Consider the following 23,384-nt stretch of genomic DNA (forward strand, 5'->3'; position numbering starts at 1 on the left):
TTAAAGAATGCCCGTTCTTAAATTGTTAATAATATTTTTTACGCTTCCGGCCGACATAGCATTTCATGCACATACTTGATTCTTGGCTAATATGAGACGTGTTTATATAAGACGCTCAGAAAAGTATTTCCAATGGGATAATATGTTTCTCAAGACGTCTTTCGATCTACTAAGTAAATATTTCATGTGTCACTAGAGTGCGCTGCAAAAATGGCGCCTTTGAAATCCCTTGTGGCCTTGCTCAGTGCCAATGTGCTTCCTTCAGTATTGGCAGAGCTTGTGAAATTCGAAGTGGATCTGACTTGGGCGAAAGGTGCTCCAGATGGCAACCTTCGAGATATGATCTTCGTGAATGACCAATTCCCCGCCCCTCAGTTGACACTGAACCAATACGATGATGTTGAGGTACGTCTTTGGATATAGATATATACATATATATCCTTTCGTCATTGTTCGCCACATATTTCTATTTACTAATCTTCCATAGTTCACGGTACATAATCAGATGCCCTTCAATGCTACCGTTCATTTTCATGGGATAGAGTATGTACAGCACTACGACCACTTCTTCTAATACTCAGCCTTAAGGGTGGTTGCTCAATGACGGGACTCTAACTTTGTACAGGCAACTAAACACCCCGTGGTCGGATGGCGTTCCTGGATTGACGCAGAAGCCGATTTTACCTGGAGGGTCATTTACCTACCGATGGACTGCCACAGAGTATGGCACATATTGGTACCATGCCCACGCCAGATCCCTGATGGCGGACGGTCTCTACGGAGCTATTTGGATCAAGTGTGTACTGAGGTGACCTCAAATATGTGCAAAAGCTGACATGATAAGCCCCGCCCCCGAGGTCCCACAGCCGTTTCACTTGATATCCGATGATGAAAAGGATATTGAAGCCATGCAAAAAGCAGAGAGTGACCCTAAGCTCGTCATTTTATCGGACTGGTCACATTATACTTCAGAGGAATACCAAACAATCATGGAGGAGAGTGGGGTAGATCTTTTGTACGCCCCCCGTTACTAGAGCAAATAGGTCATTTTACTGACAATAGTCCATCAGCTGTGTTGACAGTATTCTGATTAACGGGCGAGGACGCGTGCATTGTCCTGGAGCCGATTTTATCAACAGCCTCCAAACGGACTATTTGAAAGCCTCCATTGATAATCTGCCTCTAACCGATAGAGGGTATGTTTTCTTCCCCAAAAAAGAGCCGATATCTCGCTAATGAACAATTGAAAGATGCTATCCCAAAATCTACAAGACCCAAGGAAGCTTCCCCCGAAACGATTCAAAGGTTCCACCTGGGCTAGAGTCAGGCTGCGTCGCCACAGCTGGGACTCATGAAGTAATTGAAGTTGATCCAGAGGACGGATGGGTCAGTATGAAATTCATCAGTGCCGCATGGCTTAAAGCTTTTATCGCATCTATCGACGAGCACCCTATGTGGATCTACGAAGTTGACGGCCATTACATTGAGCCTCAACTCGCACACACTATGGTGATGTACAATGGCGAGCGCTACTCTGCAATGGTTAAACTAGACAAGACCCCGAAAGACTATACGATTAGGATCCCCGACACAAATGCTGATCAGATCATCGCGGGCTTTGCCACTATGAGATACAAGGGCAGTAATCAAACTGGAGAATCCGAACCCTATGTCGATTATGGCGGGCTAAACACAACCGCTGACGTGATCGCCTTAAACGAGAGTCTGTTGGTACCGTACCCCAGCATTCAGCTTCCGACAGCTGCCGACCAGCTGATCAACCTCACCTTTGGTCGGCGAGAGTCGGCATATCAGTGGACACTTGAAGGGAAGCAGCTGTATGACGTTATGGCCAACTACGACGATCCGATCCTCTATAATCTAACCGCGAAGGAGAACTTGGGCGATAAAGTTACCGTCCAAACTCAGAATGGAACCTGGGTTGATATTTTGCTTCAGGTTGGCATAATGCCGGACACCCCACCGATTCAGGCGCCCCATATCATCCACAAACACTCGAACAAAGCTTTCATCGTCGGGGAAGGCGACGGGTTCTTCAACTGGACGAGTGTCGCCGAGGCAGCCACGGAGAGACCGGAGCTCTTCGAATTTGAGCGACCGCGGTTGCGAGATACTTATATGGTACTGGGTCTTCTTGGTCCCAGATGGATGGTCATTCGATACCAAGTGGTTAACCCGGGTCCTTTCCTCATCCATTGCCATATTGAAACACATCTAGCCAATGGCATGGGGGTTGCTTTACTTGATGGCGTCGACGAATGGCCGGAGGTTCCACCGGAATATGCTCTTTGATCTCTTTTCCTTCCAGATCGGGGCTTGTCATGTATGACTAATCATCTTCGGGCTTTGCTTCTGTATATAATACGTAATTTTATCTAATATCTGATTGTTCGAGACTTACTTTCAAGAGAGAAATCATCATTATCGATAGAGTTTTAAGCGGAACCGCTGCATTGATAGCCATGGGTTAGGGTTCGGATAGGAAGTAGATGTAACGTTAGAAAAGTGTGTCTACAAAAGATCCAATTTTTTTTCTTTTTTCCTCCTTTTCTAAATGGTAAATGATTGCACCATTTTCCCTGGTGTTCGATTCTTCTCATCGCTCCGATGTTACATAGCATTTGATTTGAGATAATGTGTTTATTGATAGCATGGTGGTATCTAGTACGGTAGTATGCTGGTGCTCATTGAGGCAGCCAGATTAGCTCTGGTCGAATACATACGGACTCTTCTAGAACTGGATTTCTAGTCAGCTTATGTTATACTTTAGTCACTGATATAATATGATGTGGTGAAGTCGAATGAGCACATCCTATGTCATAACTAAGCAGTCCTGTTCCTACCTAGTAGTAGCTAGCAAATTTATAGGTGTACTGCGTAGAAAAAGTGAATTAAATGCACCGGCCCCTTTGTGGGAGTCTCCATTTATGAAAAAGCCGAGCTAAGCCCCAGTCACCAGCATATTTACAGAGTATGTCAAATGAAAGCAGGGAATGCTCGTTGTTTTTGCCTTTGGGGCATGGAAGGGGGCATGGGAGCGACACGTGACCGCGAGGGTCATCTTCACTATTACCGAATGCGGCGAAGACTCCTGCTAACGTTACAACGACGAGAACAGACTTTTGCCAACAGTTCGTGTCTCCCAATGCAATTGAATCAAGACCAATCATCTATGTCATTGATCAGTGTTCTGCACGCATATGCAAAGCTTGCTTGCCGGCTGGATGTGCCTTGAGCTTCGGAAACAGGGTTTGGAACATCCACCTCCTTACGGTAGCGACGTGGCTGACCTGACGTGTACCACAAATTGTCTCGCAGGGAGGCAAATTCTCGAGTCTAGAATTGTATATATACAGTGTCAATATGATTCAAGGTGGATGTCAGCGGTCTCAAGAGCGTAACGGTAGGATTCGCCAGACCGACTCTCAGACCATATTGGCAATTGACCACCTAAGCTCCAATGGAGATGGTCGTTATCACGTCCATAATATGGTCTTGGCTTCCCAAGAATAGTAAAAGACTCTAGAAGATTTTGACAATGTGACCTCATTCATTTGGCTGGAAACGAGCTTGTGATCGCCCCTCGAGTGTTTGGTGGAATGCTCGTCCAAGTCCTGTGCATGCCGTAATTGAGACATAGTCTCCACTGTCGCATGTGGTAGTAACTCTATCTTGGTATAAATCATATTTAATATCTAGCCAATTGCTTTGGGAAAACAATTTGATCTGCATCTCTGCAACTCTTGACTGGCACTTCCTTGACCCAACATGGAGGGGCCACGCGGCGTCTATCTCTTCGGAGACCAGACAAGTGATTTCGACGCCGGCTTACGTCGCCTCCTACAGGTAAAGAATAATACAATTGTCGCATCGTTCTTCCAGAGATGCTTCCACGCTTTGCGCCAAGAGATCGCGAGGCTTCCACCATCTGAGCGGAAGATCTTCCCCCGGTTTACAAGCATAGTGGATCTACTGGCGCGTCACAGGGAGTCAGACCCTAATCCGGCTCTGGAGAGCGCATTGACCTGCATCTATCAGTTGGGAAGCTTTATAAAGTACGTGTAACTGCAGATCCTGACCCGTTTGACTGAGACTAACCTGAGATAGCTACTACGGAGACCTTGGGAACGTGTACCCATCTGCTTCAGAGTGCCATATTATTGGCCTGTGCGCGGGTCTTCTTAGTTCTGCAGCTGTAAGCTCTGCGACCAATGTTGGAGAACTGCTCCCGGCTGCAGTTGAAGCGGTGGTGATAGCTCTCCGGCTTGGTCTATGCGTCCTGAAAGTTAGAGAGCTAGTGAGCTCTGACCAAGCGTCGTCAACAAGCTGGTCAGTCTTGGTTTCAGGGATCAGCGAGAAAGATGCTTCAAAGGTTATAGGAGAGTTCACTGTTGAACGGGTAAGTCAATTGACCTGAGATACTCCGCAGGGCTGAGTGTTCTAATGACCGGATAAAGGCAATTCCTCCTTCATCCAAACCGTACATCAGTGCGGTGGGATATAACAGTATTACCATCAGCGCACCGCCCAAGGTCCTTGATGATTTAATTGGAACTAGGCTTTCTAAAAGCCATAAGCCGGTTAGAGCGCAAATTCATGGTCCTTACCACGCAGCACATCTGTATGATAGCCGAGATGTTGACAGGATCCTCGAAAGCTGCCCTAATGAGGCCGTCTCAAACTACACACCTCGTATCCCCGTACTATCAAGTACTACGGGAAAGCCGATAGAGGCTAAACAAATGAAGGATCTACTTAAAGCCGCGCTTGAAGAGATTTTATTACGTCAGCTATGCTGGGAGAAGGTGACCGATTCCTGCTCTTCCATATTAAAAACTGCTCGTCATCAAACATGCAAGTTGTTCCCAATCTCGAGCACCGCGACACAAAGCTTGTTTACAGCTCTTACAAAGGCCGGGATAACCAATATTGAAGTGGAAAATGGGCTCGGAGATATTTCCACGACCCCGAAGGACAACCTTAACATCAGCGGCAGGGCCGATTGCTCAAAGATAGCTATCATTGGCATGTCTGGGCGATTTCCAGAATCTGATGGCACAGAGAACTTCTGGGACCTTCTGTATAACGGCCTCGATGTGCATCGGAAGGTGCCTGCAGAGCGTTGGGATGTTGATGCACACGTTGATCCTACTGGAACAAAGCGGAATACCAGCAAGGTTCCATACGGATGCTGGATAAACGAACCGGGATTATTTGACCCCCGCTTCTTCAATATGTCACCTCGCGAAGCCCTCCAGGCAGATCCCGCCCAGAGACTTGCATTGCTCACGGCCTATGAAGCTCTTGAAATGGCCGGCTTTATCCCGGACAGCACCCCGTCGACCCAGAGGGATCGGGTCGGTCTTTTCTATGGCATGACTAGCGACGACTATCGTGAGATAAATAGTGGTCAAGATATTGATACATACTTTATCCCCGGTGGCAATCGCGCTTTCACACCTGGTCGGATAAACTACTATTTCAAGTTCAGTGGGCCCAGCGTCAGCGTTGATACAGCTTGTTCTTCAAGTCTGGCTGCTATTCACATGGCTTGCAATTCGATCTGGAGAAATGACTGCGATGCAGCTATTGCTGGAGGTGTCAATATATTGACAAACCCTGATAACCATGCTGGTCTTGACCGTGGCCATTTCCTGTCCAGAACCGGGAATTGTAACACATTCGACGATGGCGCTGATGGCTACTGTAGAGCAGATGGAGTGGGTACAATCATTCTGAAGCGGCTGGAAGATGCTCAGGCAGACAACGATCCAATCCTCGGTGTGATCAATGGGGCCTATACCAATCATTCGGCAGAAGCAGTCTCAATTACCCGCCCTCATGTTGGCGCACAAGCGTTTATCTTTAATAAACTATTGAACGATGCCAATATCGACCCCAAGGACGTCAGCTATGTTGAAATGCATGGAACCGGTACGCAAGCTGGGGATGCGGTGGAAATGCAATCGGTCTTGGATACATTTGCTCCCGACTACCGCCGTGGACCAGGACAGTCCCTCCATCTTGGTTCCGCCAAAGCAAATGTTGGCCATGGAGAATCAGCATCTGGTGTAACTGCGCTTGTGAAGGTGCTTCTAATGATGAAGAAGAACACCATACCCCCTCATTGTGGTATAAAGACCAAGATCAACCACAACTTTCCCACAGATCTCGCGCAGCGCAATGTTCACATTGCCTTCCAACCTACACCTTGGAACAGACCAGCTTCTGGAAAGCGGCAGTGCTTCATTAACAACTTTTCCGCGGCTGGTGGAAATACCGCTCTTTTGTTGGAGGACGCTCCGATTCCTGCAGTTAAGGGACAAGATCCTCGATCTGTTCACGTTGTGGCTGTATCAGCACGATCTCAGAGTGCGCTCAAACACAATATCAACTCCCTTGTAAAATACATTGATGAACAAGGAAGGTCATTCAATGTGAACGAGGCTGAGTTTATCCCAAGCTTGGCATACACCACCACAGCACGGCGTGTTCACCACCCATTCCGTATTACAGCCATCGGATCTAGCCTGCAGGAGCTGCGTGACTCGCTTAACAACAGCTCTCGTCTGGAAAGCTTTACCCCTATCCCTGCAACGGCCCCTGGCGTAGGGTTCGCGTTCACTGGCCAAGGGGCTCAGCACACTGGAATGGGAAGGCAACTGTACGAAAAATGTTCTCAATTCAGGGCGACAATGCAGCATTTCGATTGCATCAGTCAAAGCCAAGGGTTTCCTTCGATTCTTCCTTTGGTTGACGGAAGCGTGCCCGTGGAGGAGCTGGGCCCTGTCGTGACACAGCTCGGCACCACATGCCTTCAGATGGCTTTGGTCAACTACTGGGATTCACTAGGTATAAAGCCTGCTTTTGTTCTTGGGCATAGTCTTGGGGAGTTTGCTGCCCTGAATACCGCAGGGGTATTATCGACTTCCGATACTATCTACCTTTGTGGTCGTCGGGCTACGCTTCTTACACAGCACTGCCAGGTTGGAACACACGCCATGCTGGCTGTCAAGGCTTCCTACCCACAGGTCAAGCAGTTGCTGAAAGAAGGTGTGGATGAAGTTGCTTGTGTCAACTCACCCAGTGAAACAGTCGTCAGTGGCCTCACCGCCGATATTGATGAATTGGCTCAAAGGTGTTCCACCGAAGGCTGGAAGTCAACTAAGCTGAGGGTACCGTTCGCTTTCCATTCTGCCCAAGTTACTCCAATTCTTGAACGGTTTCAAGAAGAAGCCCAGGGTGTCACGTTCCATAAGCCGTCGTTGCCGTTTGTTTCCTCACTCCTCGGGGAAGTTATCACCGGGTCTAATTACGATGTTCTGGGAGCTCAATATATGGTGAAGCAGTGCCGGAGGTCGGTGAACTTCCTTGGCGCTCTCGAGGCTACTAGATATGCGAAGTTGATGAATGATAAGACTGTCTGGCTTGAAGTTGGTGCCCATACCATTTGCTCTGGTATGATCAAAGCAACATTCGGTCCTCAGGTCACCACCGTGGCATCTCTTCGCCGAGAGGAGAATGCATGGAAGGTCCTCTCCAATAGTCTGTCGGCCCTTCATTTGGCTGGCATTGATATTAATTGGAAAGAATATCATCAAGACTTTAGCTCCAGCCACCAGGTGCTCGCACTTCCATCCTACAAGTGGGATCTCAAGAACTACTGGATACCCTACACTAACAACTTCTGCCTTACGAAGGGTGCTCCACAAGGTGCAATTCAAGCTGCACCACAAGCTACATTCTTGACCACTGCTGCGCAAAAGGTTGTTGAAAGTCGCGACGACGGTGCAACAGCAACTGTCGTGGTGCAAAATGACATCGCTGATCCCGAGTTGAACCGTGTTATCCAAGGTCACAAAGTCAATGGAGCCGCACTTTGTCCATCGGTAAGTATTACATGTATCCGCAGGCTATCATGTGCCATAATTCGGCTACTAACACCTATACTATAGTCACTTTACGCAGATATCGCCCAGACACTTGGAGAATACCTTATCCAGAAATACAAACCTGAGTTCAAAGATCTTGGTCTCGATGTGTGTGACATGGTCGTGCCGAAGCCACTCATCGCGAAGGGAGGAGAGCAGCTCTTTAGAATCTCTGCTACTGCTAATTGGGCAGAGAAGAAGGCTTCGGTTCAGGTATACGCTGTCAATGCCGAGGGCAAAAAGACCGTGGACCATGCGCAATGTACATTGAAGTTCTTTAATACCAATGCCTCCGAGCTCGAGTGGAAGAGAATCTCGTATCTAGTCAAGAGAAGCATCGACAGCCTCCACCAGAATGCAGAAACAGGGGAGGCTCACCGTATCCAGCGAGGAATGGTGTATAAACTTTTCAGCGCATTGGTTGATTATGATGACAACTTCAAGTCGATTCGTGAGGTTATCCTGGACAGCGATAACAATGAGGCCACTGCTCGTGTCAAATTCCAAGCACCGCCAGGCAATTTCCATCGAAACCCATTCTGGATTGACAGTTTCGGTCACCTGTCTGGGTTCATCATGAACGCAAGCGACGCGACCGACTCGAAGAATCAAGTATTTGTTAATCATGGATGGGATTCAATGCGCTGCCTGAAGAAGTTCTCGCCTGATGTCACTTATCGCACTTATGTGAGGATGCAACCATGGCAAAACAGCATTTGGGCTGGAGATGTCTACATCTTTGAGGGTGACGATATCATTGCTGTCTTTGGAGGTGTCAAGGTGGGTACCTCACTACTGCTCTTGGTTTCCGTTTTGCTGACATGATGATTAGTTCCAAGCACTGGCACGCAAGATACTTGACACTGTTCTTCCTCCTGTTGGAGGTATAAAGGCACCTATTACAGCCAAACCACCACCTCCAGCTCACACTCAGAAGGCCAGCACAGGTGCCAAGGTCCGTCCTAAAGCACCCGTTCCATCCAAGTCGTTCACCAAATCTTCTGGACCGAGTGTTGCCGTACGCGCACTTAGCATTCTGGCCTCAGAAGTTGGCCTGGCAGAGTCTGAAATTTCAGACGACCTGGTGTTTGCGGACTACGGTGTAGACTCACTCCTCTCCCTAACAGTCACTGGCAGGTATCGTGAAGAGTTGAACCTCGATCTGGAGTCTTCTGTGTTTACCGATCACCCAACCGTCAACGACTTCAAGCGACTCATCGCCCAAGTGAGTCCTTCAGAGAGCCATGATGGATCCTCAAGTGAACAAGAGTCGAACTTCTCTTTTAGCGGTGCCGAATCTTCAAGCGCAAGTACTCCTGACATCACGTCACCGCCAAATGAGAAGGTAGCTCATGTCGAGCAAAACGACACCATGAAGGAAATCCGTAACATCATCGCAGAGGAGATTGGTGTCCCTGCAGAAGAGATCGACCCTGATGAGAACTTGGGAGAGATGGGTATGGACTCGCTTCTCTCCCTGACAGTTCTTGGAAGAATCCGAGAGACTCTGGACATGGACCTCCCGGGAGAGTTCTTCATCGAAAACCAGACCCTCAATGATATAGAGGTGGCTTTGGACCTAAAACCCAAGACTACTGCTGCGCCAATTCCTATGCCAGAGCCAGTCAAATTCCCCGAAGTCATTCAAGACCTCCAGCCCAAGCTTACTCAACACCCTAAGGCCACATCCATCCTGTTACAAGGAAACCCTAGAACAGCAACAAAGACGTTGTTCTTGTTTCCTGACGGCTCCGGCTCAGCGACGTCTTACGCTACCATCCCCGGAGTTTCTCCTGACGTCTGTGTTTACGGATTGAATTGCCCATACATGAAGACACCCGAGAAGCTCAAATGTAGCCTAGACGAACTCACTGCTCCTTACGTAGCAGAGATTCGTCGTCGTCAACCTAAGGGTCCTTACAGCTTCGGCGGTTGGTCAGCAGGAGGAATCTGTGCATACGATGCAGCACGTCATCTAATGTTTGAGGAAGGTGAACAAGTCGACCGCTTGCTTCTTCTTGACACCCCATTCCCCATCGGCCTTGAGAAGCTACCGCAGAGATTGTACGGCTTCTTCAACTCTATCGGTCTTTTCGGCGAAGGTAAAACGGCACCACCATCCTGGCTCCTACCTCACTTTCTAGCCTTTATCGACGCCCTCGACGCATACAAGGCCGCGCCTCTTCCATTCACAGACGGGAAATGGGCCAAGAAGCTGCCTAAGACTTATATAATCTGGGCCAAAGACGGTGTTTGCGGTAAGCCGGGAGATCCCCGGCCTGATCCCCCGACAGACGGTTCGAAGGATCCCAAGGAGATGGTCTGGCTTCTTAATGACCGGACTGACCTGGGTCCTAACAAGTGGGATACATTGGTTGGACCTGAAAATATTGGTGGAATCACGGTAATGGAAAATGCTAATCATTTCACGATGACGAAGGGCGAAAAAGCGAAAGAGTTGTCTACTTTTATGGCTAATGCTATGGCTTAAAGATTGATGAAGCTCGTTGTTTTCTTTTCTATTATTTCTATAATTATATTGCACTTATTTTCTCTCTCATTCATATGGTTTGTTTATGTGGTTGATCTCATTTTTTCGATAGCTAGGGATTACTGCACTAACATTTAGTAAGTAATGTCTTGCAATAATTGTACGTAATTAATCAATTATACAATTGGAACAACGAGATATTGTTGCGTAGCATAATCAATACTAAAATAGCCTACATATTGACTAATCGCTGTTGTTGGCTTTGGAAAAGGAAGTCCTAGGGTAGTAGAACAACGGAAAATCTTGCAAACAAATTGAGGCAATGTAGTCATAAGGATGGCCTACATAAATAATGCATCCAATTCAAATTTTCAACGTAGACAACTAAAGGAGGGGCGCAAGGCCCACACAAAATGAGAAGAAAAAAAAAAGGGAGAAAGGGTGCAGGCATACAAAACGCCCAGACAATGCAAAGTCAGTGATGAAAGAAAAGCATCAAATGCACGCCCTTCTCCATGCAAACGTCATAGAACGCAAGAATGAAATCGGTGGAGTCGCTGTAACATGATAGAAATTCCACTTAAGTTGGTAGGGTTATGCAAAACAGGTAAGACCTTAACTGGGCATCTCGGAGCTGAACCTTAACGCGCTGCCACGTCCATTATGATTATTGATTCCTGGGCTCGTTGGACGGCTTCCAGCGGTCAGTCTCGGGCTGCGAGGTTGAGTGCTCGTCGAGCGGGTGGACGGCCGATTCTTGCGGATTTCCCGCAGCTCATCCTCTTTTCGGCGCAGCAGATCTTCGCGGGATGTAAGAATAGCTTCCAATTCGGAGATACGAGATAGATGCCGTGCCCCGTCGTTCTCTATATTGATTTCTCGTAGGCGACTAGCATTGCCAGCAACCTTACGCTTTAATAACTCGTTCTCTTCTCGAAGTTGGCGGATCTCGTTCCCAGTTTGAGCCGCAATGTTAGAAGCAGTTTGGTACTGCTCGCGAGTATACTCGGCTTGCTTGGCCTCGTATTCTGCCTTCCGTTCAAGGCCAGAATTCTCTTGTGTCAGGCGCCGAATATCTTCCCGAGCCGTCTCCAGTTCTGCTACAGCACCTCCCCCAGTTTTGACCTCCCCCCTTGCCTGCTCAAGATCTTGCCTTAGCTGGGTGCGCTCATCCTTTAGCTTGCTAATATCCTCTCTTTGTTTTTCAATTCTCTGCTCTGATGTGGCTTTATATTCGGCTAAGCGATCCCGCTCCCGACGGATCTTGTGGAGGTCTCTAGTTCGAGTTTCATAGCGATGCTGGAGCGACTCGAGTAGTTTCTCTCTCTCTTGTAAGCGGGATTGTATGTCGGTTAACGCATTCTGGAACTTCCCAAGCTCAGCTGCATGCGCAGTTCTCATCTGCACGAGATTCTTCTCCAATGCATGCAGACCGCTATCCAGGGTTTGACTTGGAAATTTCGTTGATTCGGTAAGTTGGGTGTTATCCTGTGACATTTCCAACCTTAGTCTTTTAGAAGCATGCTCGCTTGAGTCTTCCACAAATGGACGCTTTTGAGCTTGTGAGTTGGAGTCTGGTGTACTGTCAACAGTCGTTTGAGGTTGAGCTTCAAGTTGAACAGATAAAAGCTTCTCGGAGCTCACGACGTGTAAAGGTTCAATGGGGGTCAAAGGCCAGCTAATACTGAAGTGATCCGAAGAGAGCCAAGGCAATATCTCTTCCACATCTTCACGCACACCAAGGGCATCGTCTTGCAGATCACCTACTATATTACGGAGACGGACAGTGTATTGGACGATCAACTGGAGACGTTGGAGCTCTGGAGGATCCGGAAAACAGAGTTCAATGTGCTCACTGGAGTTTGAGACTATGAGTCGAATGATGGGAAGTAGGTTACCATGACGAGCAAATGTGGTTCGCATATGCTCAACCGATGGACTCTTCGCATTTAAAGATGAGTCCAGTGCAATGATTGCAGAGGGCGATTTGTATGTCTCAGTGATCCCTTCACTGTGTGTAGATTGGATCCCCAAACTCAAGGAACCTTTTAGCAGAGAAACCTCTAGATTAGTGCCAGACCCCATTTCCTCACGTGGTCGAGTGTATATGAGACCTTTACCAATCAGGTATTGCTCAACCACTTTTTGGGTTTTCTCTCCCTGTACCATAATCACCAAATGGATATCCCGGTTGCTTGCAATTTCCACAAGGTAGCCTAGGAATAAGAATTTTGCGCTGGAATATTCGGCCCAAGCTGCCTCCTTCCTTAGGTCTGAATCCGAATCTTTGATGTGCTCTGCGATATTAAGATCAGGATGCGTCGCAACGTTGCTTAGACGTCCTAATATCTCGCGCATTCTTGACACAAGGCGTTCTTCCTGTCCGTTGGACATCCCTGAAGCGCTGCACTCTCTAAGAAAATCCCGAATACCCTGGGTTTCATTTACCAAGACTCGTTCGTAGTCATCTTTGACTCTGGAGTCCATTGGAAGTGGAACGGCGAATTCAGACGGACCGAGATGTACTGATCCGGGAGGGACTTCTTCGGTATGAGTGACTGTCAAGGCACTTGGTTGAATAGTTTGTGTGCTTTGCTCTTGGTGTGGCATCTCTTCAAGTGGTTCTGATGAAGTGGCATTCATTTCTGGCTCAGTGTGATGAACAGTGGGTTCCTTGTCGACTCTAACACTAAGAGGTGCGGTTGTCTCGGGGACGGATACAGGCGCCACGGGTTCGATATCTTCTACAGATGACGGAGTCACACTGACATCAATAGTCTGGAGAGAATTCGCTTTGGCGCTCAATTGGGCGTACGCATTCTTCATCTTCTCCCTCGGGGTTGCTCCTTCATACTGACTATACTTCTCCATGGCTTCAGCCAATGATGGGACTTCCTTCTTTTGGTTATGACTCTCCATGCTTCCAGTAGACATCCTGGATACTTTATTGCTTTGCCGTGCAGATAATGGTCTCTGACTTAGGAGTTGAATGGAAGGGTTTATTGACACCTGTGATGTACTCGGGTTTGATTCTGGCACTGTAGACCTCAATCGATCAGCTCTAATGGGGCCTTTCGAGAGGCAATTCCCAGGTAGTAGTAGCTGGGATATCAAAGAACTAAGCCCGGACCGACAGCTTTCTGACAAGGGGATGTGCTGTGTACCAGGTCTCGACAAAGGATGCTGAAAGGATTTCTGGCTCTCTAAAGGGGCCAAATTAACAGATGGAGCCTCTGTAATTCCGTCCACTTCCCCACGAAGGCCACAGACTGGTGTGCCGGATAGCTCTTCGATGATGGGCGATGCGATTGACTTGGACTGTGAAGATCCTTGGGCAGCCTCGGGCGTCAATAGATTGCCAGATCTTAGTACTCCACCTTCACTAGCAATAATCGGAGTTCCTCTGGGGCTGTGTGTAGTCTGTGTTGCGAGGTAGCCTTGGACTTCACTAGGAAGTAAATACTCTAACGGGATAGCAGCACTCGGACTATACTCAAACACACACGCAGTCTCAGACGGTGCAGCTGCTGAGGCAATCGGTACAGTTAAGTAGTCACTGTGCCGGCGTGAAGGGGCTGTAATAGGCGTTACTTGTTTTGACTCTAAAACTTCAGACCATCGGTTGGCCTCCAAAGATGGGTGTGGCTCAGATACAGAGTCGAAAGGTATAAATAATGGTGAGCGCTCGCGTTGTTCCAAACGCTGTTCAGACGAGTCGATGGACTCTACACTATGGCCTTGAGAGAATTGAATAGCTGACTGTGTTTCTGAGATTTCAGTAAGATGACTACCAGCCTGGGACTGGCGGTGTCTCCTTTTCTCCTCCCAGACCTGAATTGCAGCGTCGTTGGCGTGTTCCTTTGGCTCCTGATTGTTGTATGCTTGTTAGATGACACCCCCTCCCAGGAAGCCTCCGATACCTATATGGGGTGGTGTATGTAGACTGTGCTCAACTTACCCAACTAGGCGACCAAGGCCCCTCCCAATCAATAAGATACTGAGATTCTGTTTCGTCAAGGATACAGTTGATATACCATTCGTCTTCGGCTAAGGAAGAACTTTCGTTGTCGTTTTCTTCGTCACTTGGTATGACGGGGTATGTATTTTTGTGTCTCTTTTTCCTATGTTTATCTGATGAATGTGTTGATATAGAAGAGGAGATCTTGCGCTTGCGCCACATTATGCGCGTCCCGAGAGCATCGCCGAAGTGAAGCAATCCATGGTGGGAGGTTGATGTAACAAGCGTGCAGTAAAAAGAGATCGAAGTGGGGACTATTTGGGAGAGTGAGCGTTTGTGGAAGTGAAACGTAACTGACACAAAGCGCAACAATGAAGAAACCGGAGAAGTGAATGGGAGTATGAAATTCGGTCTGAACTCGGACGACGGGGGATAGCTGCGCGGATGATCGCCGACACGTGATATCTTATCAGTGCCCAACTCCACTATGACGGATGCTCACCCATTCCTCGGTACGGAATACTTAATCTACGTATACTGTACATATCACCCCAAATGCGTTCGGTATGGCTCTTAAAATGGTAGACTGAAACACCCCTGGTATCCGACTTCTGTCTACTGATGCAATTCTAGTATCTAATGTATCTAATCGTATCTATACTTCAGAGATGTGCCTGCTCTTTTTTAAAATTTTCAAAATCGTAGCCTAGCTGCTCGATGCTTTTGAACTTGTGCCGCTCATCTCCCTTTCCAACAAACGTTCTTCTAATCTCAGGAAACAGCTGTCGCATCCATCTCTCCCTCTCCCCCCAGTAGTTGCCTTGTTTACCAATTCCGTTGTCGGCCAACCCTTGGCGTGGTTCGGCCCTGCCTGCCCATTTGTACAGCAGATTCATGTAGTCCGCGTCCAATGGAAAGTGTAAAAGGTGGAATGCTGTTCCATTCCCCTTTTTGATGACAGTGGCATCCTCCCAGGCCTTCATTTCGGCTGCATCTGGCAGAGTAAGTCGTCCAGACCAGACACGAGCAAAAACAGCAGCCTGGTTCTCGGATAAGGGAAAAGGGATTACCCTCTGGGGCAGAACAGGAAAAACGAGCGTGGGGTTGTGGATGTAAAACAAATGTTGGTAGGTGTTCAGCACCCTCCGGCCATCCGTAATAATAGGAGGGTCCAGTGACGACAGAAAGGGGAAAGAGTATAGGTAGCCAGTACAAAACACGATTGCATCAATGTCATTCTCAATTCTACCATTAGCGAAGCGAACCGCCCTATTGTATTCGGTTGGTGGTAAGAATTCCACAATTTCTGGGACGTAATCCTTGTCTGTGGCGTTGGACGGCATCAGGTAAGATTCTGTTCGCTGTGACGCGAGCACTTTGCCCTTGCTCAATCTGTTTATTTGGTTTCCAATATCGACTCCTGATGCAGAGCCTCCCACAATGATCACCTTCTTCCCGCGGAACGGTTCGGGCGAGTCATACAACTTGGCGTGGGAAATAATGCTCGGATAAGTCTCATTCCAGATTTTGATACCCTGAATATCAGGAGTGTACGGAACATCATAATGCCCACTAGCGACAACCACAGCATCATAAATCTCGGTACTGTCGACCCCAGTTCGCAAATTCTTTGTTGTTACAGCCCAAGCATCTGCCTCGGAACCATCAGACTTGATATTCACAACTTGGGTGTCAAGGTGAATATAATCTTGCACAGCTTCTGCGTACTCGTCTAGATACTTCTTCACTGTAGAGTACTTCGGTAACACTTGGGCATCTGGGGAAAAAGGCTTGTCCCCATAGGCCATTAATTCCTTTGGAATGTTGGTATCCAATGTACTATAAATGGGTGATATAAAAGCTGGCTCTAGCGGCCCTTGCGTGCCTCCTGTGGGATGCCATATCGGTTCATCGCCAGGTTGGTTCGGGTCAAGTTGCGGCACAGGCACCAATGTGCTCTGCTTGAGAGCTGGTGGAGTATAATTCCATACCCCGCCGACAGCACTTCTCTTCTCAAAAACATCAATCTTGGTAAAAAATTCCTCTGCAAGAAGATACCTGATGATTCGTGAGTGAGGTAATCTCAGGATGAGCGTGGCACTCAAGATTTGCTTCATACTTGACAGCAGCGAGGCCCGATGGCCCTGCACCGATAACAGCTACCCGTCGGATTTGCTTTGAGATTGTCATGCTGGACGTCAATTAACAGCAATTAATTTTAGTTTCAGGCTTCCAATTCCTCGAAGTATCTCAGTTGGTGACCAGACGATCGGTTACTGTTATGGAATCAAATCACCCCGCCGGGCAATGTCGTGATCTACTCTAGGCTAGTACTAATTCAATTACTATTTTAGGTTACTGTACAGCATGGGGGCTCTGGTAACATGTAAACTCTGAAATAAACCAGGGTCTGGAATTGAGTGAAATACGTTTCTCTCAATTAATCATAAACTTTAATGGAACAAAAATTCAAAAACTTTTTTAGTTGTCTAACCATGTTCATGCGGTCACAGAAATACAGAGATTCCCTTATTATGGCCACTGAGACCATGGACGCCCTACGTAATATTACAGCTCCGATACTGACCAACACTGTTCCGCAAGCTCCAGATCGTTTGTCAGGTGAAGTCACACCCTGCGTTGCTTCCTGCCGCCCTTTTTGAACACAAGCTATTGCTGAACAAAACAACAAAACAACCTCTATATCTTTACTGTGCACAAACATCTGTCATTTTACATAGCATTACTTGCAGAACAATGCAGTAGCAATCAGTGATGCTATATCAAAGGTGTAGTTTCATGAGCAGCTGCAGTGATGGATGCTAACGAGCAATTTCCGACCTCTGAACCCTTACGTGCGAATCGCATCCCTATCGCGCAGCTTTCTCCAACGCTCGAACACTTCTCCAAGAGCTCCATCCATGTATCCGTTACTCTTTTATGGCCTTATTCATCATCGACAAAATCCCTTAGCCTCTTATTAGCAGAGCCGGACTTTCGCCTGCGTCACTCAAATGGACAAGTAAAGGCAGTTTTCCACGGGTATATCGCAGAAAGTGTGGCTAAATCTCAGATCGGAATCGGAGATTCTGTTTATTTAAGTCTGGATGGAGCAAGGCTGTCAGATAATGTGACAGCACTTGGAACCCCAGGCAGAAGCGTGGCCTGGGATATACACTTCGATGATCGTGTGTTTCTCGAGGTACTACGACTGAGAAATCCCTAAGAAATGTGGTGATCTCACTGACTAGGCTTATAGATTTGGCGCTCAAGGAATCATTTGTCTACTGTGAAAGTCGACCCTCCTACTCCCTCAACGAACAACGATACTACAAATGCGCCACCGGCCACTCCCATTGCCAAGGGTTACGATCACTCTGACGGAAACTTTTCGATTGATAGGTTGGGTTCATGGCAGTCTCCGGCTTTTCTAGGGCGATCGCGCACATCCTTGGGGGGCCTGGCCGATTCAGTGTTGGGCCCATTCGCCGAGGAGGATGGGTTTGTTCCCGGAAAAGGAAGAAAACGCCCTAGGTTCAGCATGCGAAGCAGCGAGTGGCGTGTGATTGACGAACCCGAAAGCCCAGGTGAAAGAGGCGAAGTCCCGGACTGGACTCATATTTTCGATGAAGATTGGGAAAGTGAATCAGAGCCTGGACCCGAGGACACTGCCGAAAAAGAGGAGAAGCCACTGGATGCCACTAAATTCGAAAAGCCTGAACTAGACTCGGAGGAGGTATTTCTTACTGTTCCAGCTTCGGAGGCTGATGTTGCCATGGAAAATGTATCGCTGGCATCTTCTAGGACAAATCCGGAACGACATATCTCTCAGACCGCAGACGGGGTAAGGCTTCCTCCACCTGGTGTCTTTGGAATAGCCGAGTTCTCGCGAAAGCGGGATGTTCTAAATTGCTCGGCCCATCTTCCGATAGAAACTCCTCGTCTACACCCTATTCCCTCTCCCGGACTCCCCATTCCTTCGCCGCTCGTTACTATGTCAAACAGTCCACAGGGCTATTTCACACCAGTCGCAGCCACGGCGCATTTTCACACCAGCCAGATACCCACAGCATTATCTCAGGAGGTGACAGATTCAGATGATGAACTACCCGGTGCGCAGCCGGATACTTCGCAGACACCGGAATGTACAGAGGCAGCCATTACTCTAGGAACGGAAGATCGCGCAATTAGTGTATCCGAATTCAGATCGGAGCCAAATTCTACGAAAATTACCCCCAAAGCTACAAGTCAGCCACATACGATGGCCAATACTGGGTTAGAAGAGCTATCACCTGACGAAGACTCAAAAGGAGCCGCTGAACCTGCCCAAGTCGACCAATTTACCCCGCACATACCTGATGAGGACATGAGGAGACTCCATGGACATGTGGGAGACACTGATAAATTGGAAAGTCCAAAGAGAGAAGGAAAAGAATTTGAGGGCGACGAAACGTGCATTGACGCTCAAGTGAAGGCTGAATCCGAAAAAGACAAAGAAGAAGCGCATCAGGGAGAGGAAGTGGTTAAGGAGGACAATCTGGAAGATGATCGTCATAAACCAACACGTACCTGTAGAAGTTTAGCTCTTGGGGACACTCTGGCAAGTGGCGTAGCCAAGGTCGATGAATATGGTACTGATGGAAGCGGAGAAGAGGATACAGAGACATTGGAGAGATCGAGACACTACCATGACTGGGCTACCCAAAGTGAAACCGAAATCCCAGAACCAGAACGTGGGCATCGAACGGAAGCTGCTCATGAAGAAGAGGACGAATGGGACGAGGAAGGAAGTAAGGGTGAACCTGAAGAGGAGCTAGAGGAGGACGAAAAATTGGAGGACGAACAAGCTCAAGAGATTAAAGAAACAGATAGGGAAGGAGAAGCAGACAACAAGGAAATGGAAAGGGACGACTTGAAAGCTGAATGGGATGATGAAGAGTTAGAAGAGGAGGAGGAGGAGGAAGAAGAAGAAGAAGAAGAAGAAGAAGAAGAAGAAGAAGAAGAAGAAGAAGAAGAAGAAGAAGAAGAAGAAGAAGAAGAAGAAGAAGAAGAAGAAGAAGCCGAGGATATGTACGAAGATGACTTCGATGATGGTGCTGATTCAGAGATCGTATCGGACCAAATGAGTGTTGATACACCCATCCAGCCGCCTGCCACGAAGAAAGTGCACCCGGAAGTCATTGTACTAGACAGTGACAGCGAAGATGAAGCCACATCTGCTTCCCAGGCTTACCCCATGACCACGTCAAGAGATGAAGCCAGTACACAGGAGATCGAGTCATCCGAACCTGAATCATCTGCTTCCGAAAAGGATTCCCTAAGATCAAGGTGTTCGGACAACTTTGAAAGCTCAGAGGATGAAGAGGGCTCAGATTGGTCTGATGGGAACTCAGAAGATGAGCAGCTGATAGATAAGAGTGAAGAAGAGATGGTGGAGGATGAATGTGGACGAGTGAATGGTGAACAACAAAGAGCTGAGCATGTTGTAGACGAACTATCTGACAGTGGAAGGACGAGGGACAAGAAGGTCGATGAGGACTTTGTTGATATACATGAGGAATACAAAGCGGAAAACGAAGCAATAGAAGGACAACCCGAGGCCAAAAGGGGGCAGGTGTCAGTATCACAGCCCATGGATATTAGGGATGCGGGCCCCAATACTGATAAGCAACCAACGCCTCAGCATACGATAAAGTTCCCGTCTCATGATTCTGAGCAGGAAAATCTTGATTATCGCGCATGTATCATGTCATCCGCTCAAGAACCTCATTCCGACTCTAGAACTACCTTACACGAATTGGAGACAGTGATCGACCCGGAGTTGCAAAACATTGACCTTGCTAAAGAACAAGCAAACAAAGAGGTGGAAAACGAGCCTCGTCCAGATTCTATTTATGCTGAGCCTAGGACTGGGCTTCTCACGCAGATACCTGAGGCCGTCCAGAATATTGATCAAGGTTTGTTCCTTGACGGTAGTTCGTCTTCACAGGCATCACACGATTCCCGTGAGGCTGTTTCAGAAAGTCCTTCGCAATTGCAGCATTTGGTATCGATGGATACTCAACTGGTAGAAGTTGGTCAACCCTCTATGGATTTCACTTCTACATCTGAAGACGTCCAAGGAAGAACGACGGTGCGATTCCAAGACGAAATGCCACTCGCCATTCAAATTGAGACAACTACGCCAGCGGAACATGTCAATATTGCTAAAGAGGTTGAGCATGAAGCACGTCTTGTCCCTACCCCGCAGGAGGGACAGCATGAACCCGAAGAATTTTCTGCGGATGGGGACGTGGGAGCTCCAGCGTCTTACAATGAAGACCAAACCCAAGAAGATGAGCTTTATTCGGATGATGAATCTGTTGGGGATTTAGATGAAGTCCACCTCATTGGAGTAGACCGCCATTATCCCGGCCTGCACAGCAAACCTTCCTATTTTGCTCCGTTGGCCACACTTGTCGATCACTATAATGCATTGGTAGATACCATATCCGTTGTGTTGGAAGTCCAACCCCTCTTCCAGACGGCATCAGGGAAGAAGGACTTTACACTAACCCTTCAGCTCACTGATCAATCTATGGCTGGAACCACGCTCTACGCCCAAATTTCCCGGCCTTCCAAAGTAGAACTTCCTTCGGTGGAAGAGGGGAACGCTGTCTTGTTACGCAACTTTAGAGTCAAGAGTTCCAACCGCTCGATAATGCTCGCCAGCGTTGATAGCAGTGCCTGGGTTGTTTTCAAGGGCTTCGATGAGAAAGCACTGACTCATGATCCTCCAGTTGAATACGGGAGCGAAGAGCAAGCCTGCGCCACTAATCTGCGCCAATGGTACCAAGAAACTGGTATGGCCATGGTGGCAGATAACCAACTACAAGCCTCTATAAACAGGGAAAGTAGAGAAGGGACACCCACTAGCAGCGCTGCACTTAGCGATTCAGGGAGCGTCGACTCGACACTGCGCGACGTGCGCGGTGAATCGTCTTTCTCGAGTCGGGGTTCACGGCGGGGCAAAAGGTCCCATCGGAGAATAACAATTCACGAGTTGAGGGATGGAAGGAGATACACCGAGGTCGGCTCACCGTCTGGAAAAGAGAGTATACACGAACTGCGAGACGGAACCGTTTATGCCAATTTATGAAGAAAACTGGTGTATCGGATTGGATCTTTCACGCTCGACGGGTTTGTTGACTCTTTATTTTTGATTTTTGTATATAAGCCTTCATGGCAAGTTGTCCAGTCTAGGTCTTGGACTGGAAAATGAACGGCACAATTTTTGTCCAAGGTCTTTTCATGGCACAAGATGGTACTCGCCCAATCATCACATTCGAAGCAAGTCACTCTATGCTGTAGTCTATGATATCAAAACATGGGTACAGAGACGGCAAAGGCAAACAGACAGGATGCAGAATTTCAAAGAACTCGGCGCCTACATTTTAGAACACTTGTCTCCTGCCAAGAGATCCATGTTGACAGCAGCTCTGATCAATTGATTCGCGATAGCAGTTGGCGGCGGAAGCCTCAACCCCCCCTCTTTGTACTCCGGACCAGCCTTATCACCCAACGCACTTACCCCTATTCTTAAAGCCTCCTCGACTTCCTCGACGTCAAACCATTTCGCATCTTCCAGCTCAGGATCGTGGCTTAGGTTGATCGTTTCATGAGCAGGATCGCTAACCTGTGCGATTGCTCCAATCATGAGATTTGCTGGATAGGGCCAAGGTTGGGATGAGTGAATAATGACACGGGATAGAGTAACGCCCGCCTCTTCCCACACCTCCCTCCGGACAGCGTCTTCAACCGACTCTGCTGGCTCGATGAAACCGGCGAGAGTTGAATACCAGTTAGGCGGATAGCGTTTTGAGCGACCAAGCAGGACCCGCCTGGCATCGGTTGAAAGAACCGCCACAATGATTGTTGGATCGGTACGTGGAAAGGACAGATTGGAAAGGGTAGTGCGCGTGTTGCAGGCTGGTCGTTCGGCTGATTTTCCCTCCGCGACACGGGCAACGTCTGTAGGTGGACAGGCACGCTTGGTACCAGAATTTACAGAGAGCGTAGGATGACCGCAGGTGCCACAGAAGCTATTGCGGTTGTTCCAGTCCATGAGAGCGCGAGACTGGGCGTAAATGGCAGCTGGGATGCAGTGAGTAAACGAAGTCTGCTCTCTAGATCTCAGCAAAGCTTACCTTCGTCAGCTGAAAAGGTCATGACCACTCTCGACTGGAAGAAACTCAATCCTTTTTCTTCCATAGCACTAATCACAGCTTTGGAATTGGTCTGTTGCTCTTCATCTCCCTTAGGGGTTACGTCGAGAGCAAAGAAAGGAGCACCGGTATAGATCTTCCAAGCGAGCCCATCTTGCTTACGGCTCTCGTCCAGTCCAAGGAAGATTAGCTGCGCGGTGGTTTTCCGAGAGTCATATTCCTTGATCGTCTCCTCTTCTGTCTTATCATAGATCGTCTCAGGAACAAGCTTTTCGACTTCATTATAGTGAGCATAGTACAATTCAGAAGGAGACTTTGTAAGGGGTGCAAGATCCTTCAGAAGTACGAAGCGAGTGGAAGGATGCCTGATAGCTGCCGAAAGAAAAGCATGCTCGGTTCGTAGGAACGAGAGCCGGTTTAGAGGCGAGCCTAGTAATATTAGTATCGAGACAGGCTGTTCAATCAGAGGCGGGGAGGCCTACTGGAGAAGTAGTTTACGGTTTCTCTCCCAAACTGTCGAGACAGCATTGACTCAGCTTGCGTATGGGCAGGAGTGGGGATCTGGGGGTGACTGGTCATAATGAATCTTATGTATGAGCTAGGTCAGTAAGCGAATTGGCGTGAAAAATCTATACCTGTAATTCTATAGGGTGTAAAAAAGAGGAGGGGGAAGCAGAGTTGAAATCGCAAGCGCAAATGTAGACGCCCTGATAACGAGTGATTAATCAGCTGCCTCTTATAACTTATCCGAGGATCAACATGGCGGGAAGTGACGTATT

General features: G+C 48.0%; 5 protein-coding genes across 5 annotated transcripts; 2 read left to right on the forward strand and 3 right to left on the reverse strand.

Annotated features, from left to right (window-relative positions):
* Nucleotides 1–210: 210 nt before the first annotated feature.
* On the forward strand, nucleotides 211–2,313 carry BDV38DRAFT_272700 (multicopper oxidase; the record flags this gene model as incomplete). The annotated part of the gene is made up of 6 exons (XM_032057533.1): nucleotides 211–405; nucleotides 488–543; nucleotides 626–796; nucleotides 845–1,004; nucleotides 1,063–1,196; nucleotides 1,251–2,313. 6 exons carry the CDS (start codon nucleotides 211–213, stop codon nucleotides 2,311–2,313), a joined length of 1,779 nt encoding a protein of 592 aa, XP_031911568.1.
* Nucleotides 2,314–3,789: 1,476 nt separating this feature from the next.
* pksP (polyketide synthase alb1) lies at nucleotides 3,790–10,443 on the forward strand (the record flags this gene model as incomplete). The annotated part of the gene is made up of 5 exons (XM_032062517.1): nucleotides 3,790–4,076; nucleotides 4,129–4,420; nucleotides 4,479–7,910; nucleotides 7,977–8,732; nucleotides 8,785–10,443. 5 exons carry the CDS (start codon nucleotides 3,790–3,792, stop codon nucleotides 10,441–10,443), a joined length of 6,426 nt encoding a protein of 2,141 aa, XP_031911569.1.
* Nucleotides 10,444–10,626: 183 nt separating this feature from the next.
* On the reverse strand, nucleotides 10,627–14,855 carry BDV38DRAFT_251900 (uncharacterized protein). The gene is made up of 2 exons (XM_032055078.1): nucleotides 14,402–14,855; nucleotides 10,627–14,310 (listed from the first exon to the last, which is right to left on the reverse strand). Exons 1-2 carry the CDS (start codon nucleotides 14,621–14,623, stop codon nucleotides 11,059–11,061), a joined length of 3,474 nt encoding a protein of 1,157 aa, XP_031911570.1. The 5' UTR covers nucleotides 14,624–14,855; the 3' UTR covers nucleotides 10,627–11,058.
* Nucleotides 14,856–15,063: 208 nt separating this feature from the next.
* BDV38DRAFT_294532 (putative flavin dependent monooxygenase) lies at nucleotides 15,064–16,682 on the reverse strand (the record flags this gene model as incomplete). The annotated part of the gene is made up of 2 exons (XM_032062518.1): nucleotides 16,521–16,682; nucleotides 15,064–16,459 (listed from the first exon to the last, which is right to left on the reverse strand). Exons 1-2 carry the CDS (start codon nucleotides 16,589–16,591, stop codon nucleotides 15,064–15,066), a joined length of 1,467 nt encoding a protein of 488 aa, XP_031911571.1. The 5' UTR covers nucleotides 16,592–16,682.
* A 5,145-nt stretch (nucleotides 16,683–21,827) lies between these two features.
* Nucleotides 21,828–23,184, reverse strand: BDV38DRAFT_272705 (NAD(+) diphosphatase; the record flags this gene model as incomplete). The annotated part of the gene is made up of 3 exons (XM_032057534.1): nucleotides 21,828–22,534; nucleotides 22,588–23,034; nucleotides 23,088–23,184. The coding sequence occupies 3 exons, from the start codon at nucleotides 23,182–23,184 to the stop codon at nucleotides 21,828–21,830; spliced, it is 1,251 nt and encodes a 416-aa protein (XP_031911572.1).
* Nucleotides 23,185–23,384: the final 200 nt, after the last annotated feature.

The sequence above is a fragment of the Aspergillus pseudotamarii genome (genome assembly GCF_009193445.1).
Source record: "Aspergillus pseudotamarii strain CBS 117625 unplaced genomic scaffold BDV38scaffold_42, whole genome shotgun sequence".
Classification (NCBI taxonomy): Eukaryota; Fungi; Ascomycota; class Eurotiomycetes; order Eurotiales; family Aspergillaceae; genus Aspergillus; species Aspergillus pseudotamarii.